This window comes from Lolium rigidum, chromosome 7, assembly GCF_022539505.1.
Source record: "Lolium rigidum isolate FL_2022 chromosome 7, APGP_CSIRO_Lrig_0.1, whole genome shotgun sequence".
Lineage (NCBI taxonomy): Eukaryota > Viridiplantae > Streptophyta > Magnoliopsida > Poales > Poaceae > Lolium > Lolium rigidum.
In genome coordinates this window covers 48472489-48476830 of record NC_061514.1, presented here as the reverse complement: position 1 = coordinate 48476830, position 4342 = coordinate 48472489, and the positions used below count along the sequence as shown (strand labels likewise).

The following is a 4342-nucleotide window of genomic DNA, read 5'->3' as shown; positions in this document are numbered from 1 at the left end:
CACAAGGTGTGGCACCTCTGTCAGATTACACATCCTACAGGGATCGGAACAACAAACTTGGCAGGTGGAGTATTTCCGTTATAGAAAAAGGAGTACTTCTTTATTTTTAGAGGGTCAGAAACAAGTTTTGTTTTGTACGGCAGAAACAATTTTTTTCCTCGCAAAAAAAACAGGTTTCTTTTTATGGTATCGAGTTAAATTAGTCTGGGCTTAATTAGGAAAAAGATGAGTACCTGTGTGAGCCTCGTTTTCTCAATTACAAGTTATGTAATTACCTGTATGATTACATTTTCCTACCAATCCTCAGCTCAATCTTGTTTGATCTCACGCAGGACCGATGGAGACCGCCGGCATCCGTGCGGCAACCTCGGTGGTGGGCAAGGCACTGAGCCCATTGTCCGGCGGCGTGCTGGAGGCATGGGCATCCAGCACCAAGCTCGGAACTAACATCGAGGGCCTAAAGCTGGAACTGTTAGAAGCGCAAGGGATGCTGCACAAAGTCCGTGGCAGGGAGATCCACAATCCAGCCCTGGCCGAGCTGCTGGACATGCTGCGGCAATTGGCGTACAGGGCTGATGACGCGCTAGACGAGATCGACTACTTCCGCATCCAAGATGAGCTCGACGGTACCTACCATGCCGCTGACGCGCATGCTGCTGGCTGCGTTCAAGATCTCACCCTCAACGCTCGCCACACGGTCAGAGCTTGTGTGAACAAACTCAAGTTTCCTATGTGCTCGCGTGCTGCCAGGCATGGCGATCTTGATGAGCAAAATGATGGCAGCAAAAAAGGATGCCTCTCGGTGCTCCGTTTTTGTGGTGGCCGTCGTGAGATTGGATCCTCATCACAGTCAGCCACGGCCAACCAGCTACATGTCGAGGAGGTTCAAGGCGGATGCATGTCTAAGGCGGCCAACAATGTCGGTAAACACTTCTCTTGTTTTTCCTCGTTAAGGCCTGTTGACTGTGATACCCAATCTGGCGTGGTGGAAAGTTGCCCCTTGCAAACACCAAAACTTAAGTTTGATAGGGTCAAAATGGGGTACGACTATAAAAAGACCGACCTTTAGAGAGGGAAAGCAATCAGCCAGAAAGCGACGCGTGGCAAAAAGACCGAGAGAATCACCCCGCGCGCGATGTACTTCCTTCTTTCCGCGTCAGCGCGCTGTACCTGCATGATTTCTTTCCGCGTACGTGAGCGAGAGCAATAATTGGAGCTACCGCGTACGTCGGCTGCATCGGCATACCGCGTACCGCTCGCTGGCTAGGCTTCTCCCGAGCAAGTTTACAAATACCATGCTGAGTACTTCCTTCTAAACAACATCACGTACATGTACATAGATGCAGGAGTACAGAACAAATACGGGTCCATCTACATACAACACACGAGTACAATTACGTGTATCACACGAGTACAGTCGCGCACACGAGGAGGTACAGTCACGCACACGAGCAGGTACAGTCACACACAACATACGAGTACAGTTGAATACACGAGCGAGTACAAGTACAGTCATGCAGACGAGCAGGTACAAACGCGCGTACGAGCAGGTACAGTCGTGAACATGAGCAAGTACATGTACATAAGTACAGTGGCGCACACGAGCAGGTACAGTCGCGCGTAAGTACAGTGCGATCCCGCACACGGGCGAGTACAGTTAGCGAGTAAAGGGAAAAATTGCACCAAATACACTAAAAACAGAAGTACTTATCAGTTGAAACACGAATACAGTTAGGTACACACCATAGGTACACTCATAATATTATTGGAAGTACGAAAAAAAAAGTATCTCCAAACCTATCAACATGGGATCTAGTTTTGAAGATCTCGATGTGAGGATCTCAAAAGTGAAAACGGTTCGCAATTTGGACTTACGGTTCTCAAGATATTTTATTTTGAAAAAACGAATCTAGAAGAAAAAGGGAAAAACTGACACAACCCAGTCTTCTCTCTCCTCCCTCATCCCCACCTTGCTTCCCCTTGCGACACGTGGCGAGCAGAGAGACCACTTCCCAGGAATTTCCTGGCACCACAGCGCGCCACTTGTCGCGTGCGGAGCGAGTTGTCTTCTCTTCGCGAAGGTCGGCCTTTTTCTAGAGTTTTCCGTCAAAATGTCTAAATGGATATTGGACATCATAGATCAGTTGAAGCCCGTATGTGCTAAGGTCTCCAATATTCTTAGTCTAGAGCTACAGGACTCTAGATACAACCCGGCCCAAGACATTGCTATGAACAGACCCAAAACCAATCCACAAATTATAGAGCCTAAGTTACACGGTAGGGATAGCCACAAAAAGATTGTCGTGGATGAAATTGTTAATTGTGAATGTTGCGAACTTACTGTGCTTCCAATTGTTGGCCCTGGGGGTATTGGAAAGACAACGTTTGTGCAGCACATATATGAGCAAATGAAGGGCCATTTTGAGGTTCCCATTTGGATATGTGTCTCTCTAGATTTTAATGCAAATAGGCTCGTAAAAGATATTGTGAAAATGGTCCCCAAAGTTATCAATGAAAACGAAAATTGCAGCGACGAAGAGCTTATTGAGCAAAGATTAAAAGGGAAAAGGGTTTTACTTGTCTTAGATGATGTGTGGAAACATCACGAGAATGAGTGGAAAAAACTATTAGCTCTATTTAAAAAAGAGGGGGCAAAAGGTAACATGGTTATAGTTACGACTAGAATACCTGAGGTAGCAAACACAATTAAGACAAGTAAATGCTCACTACAACTCGAGCGTCTAAGTCATGTAGATATTATGTCTTTTTTCAAAGAATGTGTATTCGATGACCAAGACCCATGGGTTAACCATCCAGAATTAACTGATTTTGGGAGTAAAATAGTGGACAAATTGAAGGGCTCACCTCTTGCAGCGAGAACTGTTGGTAGATTACTAAGAAACAACCTTACACCGAACCATTGGAGAAGCGTTCTGGAAAGTAAAGAATGGGAATCACAAACGGACGAATATGATATCATGCCAGCTCTAAAGCTTAGCTATGACTACCTTCCTTTCCATTTGCAACGATGTTTTTCTTTTTGCTCTTTGTTTCGTGAAGATTATGAATTTGGTAGTGAAGAGTTGGTTCACTTGTGGATTGGACTAGATATTTTACATTCATCTGATCCAAAGAAAAAAAGAATTGAAGATGTTGGACTTTGCTTTTTAACTGAATTAGTTAATTATGGATTTTTTAAAACAAATAAAAAAGAGGACGGAAGCCCTTATTATGTTATCCATGACCTACTACACAATTTAGCAGTCAAGGTTTCATCGTATGAGTGTATTAGCATAAATAGCTCTAACGTGAAGCACATACAAATACACCCCACGGTACGTTACTTGTCTATCACCGTGGATAACACAGACATTGAGAATAAACTGTCTTTTGAAGATTATAATCAGAATTTGAGTGCACTAGGGAAGAGATTGAAGGTTGAGAACCTACACACGTTAATGTTGTTTGGAGATTACCATGTAAGCTTTGCCAAAACTTTTGGTGATTTGTTTAGGGAGGCGAACGCCATTCGCGTCATTTTCTTGTCTGGAGCGTCATACGATGTGGATGATATATTCCACAACTTTGCAAAACTTGTCCATCTTCGCTACCTAAGGATCAAGCCATTGTCTCGCTCGATTTTGTCCTTACCAAGTGTGTTATTCAGAATGTATCATTTAGAAGTCCTTGATCTAAGCAACGTGGATCATTGTGTTATTTCAACTAGACATATGAGCAACCTTATAAAAATGCGTCACTTTCTTGTGCAAGAAGAGCAGTTTAACATTCATTCCAATATTTGTAGGGTGGGAAAACTAAAATTCTTTCAGGAATTAAGGGAATTTAGGGTGAGAAAGGAGAGTGAGGGTTTTGAACCGAGTCAGCTTGGGCAATTGACAGAGCTTGGGGGATCACTTGGCATTTATAATCTTGAAAAGGTGAAAACAAAAGAAGAAGCAAATGAATTAAAACTGATACATAAAAAACACTTAAGAAAACTCATATTTGAATGGGATCCTGAGCGTTCTAACATGAATCCTTTACAAGAAGAAAATATTCTTGAAAGTATTGTACCCCATAGCAGTCTTCAAGAACTACACATTAAAGGGCATGGGGGAACTAATTGCCCATCCTGGCTATGTGATAATCTCTCAGTTAAATGTTTGGAAACTCTTTGTCTGGATGGTGTATCCTGGAATAATTTTCCGCCTCTAGGAGAGATGTGGATGGTTAATGAGCTTGGTGAAGAGTACCAGTGCTGTAGTATCTCACCTTCAACCTTTTATAATTTGAAAAGGCTGCAATTAAGTAACATATCTAATTTAACAAAATGGGTTGGAAA

At 43.2% G+C, this 4342-nt stretch overlaps 1 protein-coding gene across 1 annotated transcript in view; it reads left to right on the top strand.

Annotated features, from left to right (window-relative positions):
* Positions 1-337: 337 nt before the first annotated feature.
* LOC124671294 (disease resistance protein RGA2-like) overlaps positions 338-4342 on the top strand; it is a 24834-nt gene continuing 20829 nt past the window's right edge. Inside the window, exons 1-2 of the mRNA XM_047207685.1 lie at positions 338-1030; positions 2100-4334. Of these exons, the coding sequence (XP_047063641.1) occupies positions 338-1030; positions 2100-4334 (2928 nt within the window). The remainder of the gene's footprint in view (positions 1031-2099; positions 4335-4342) is intronic.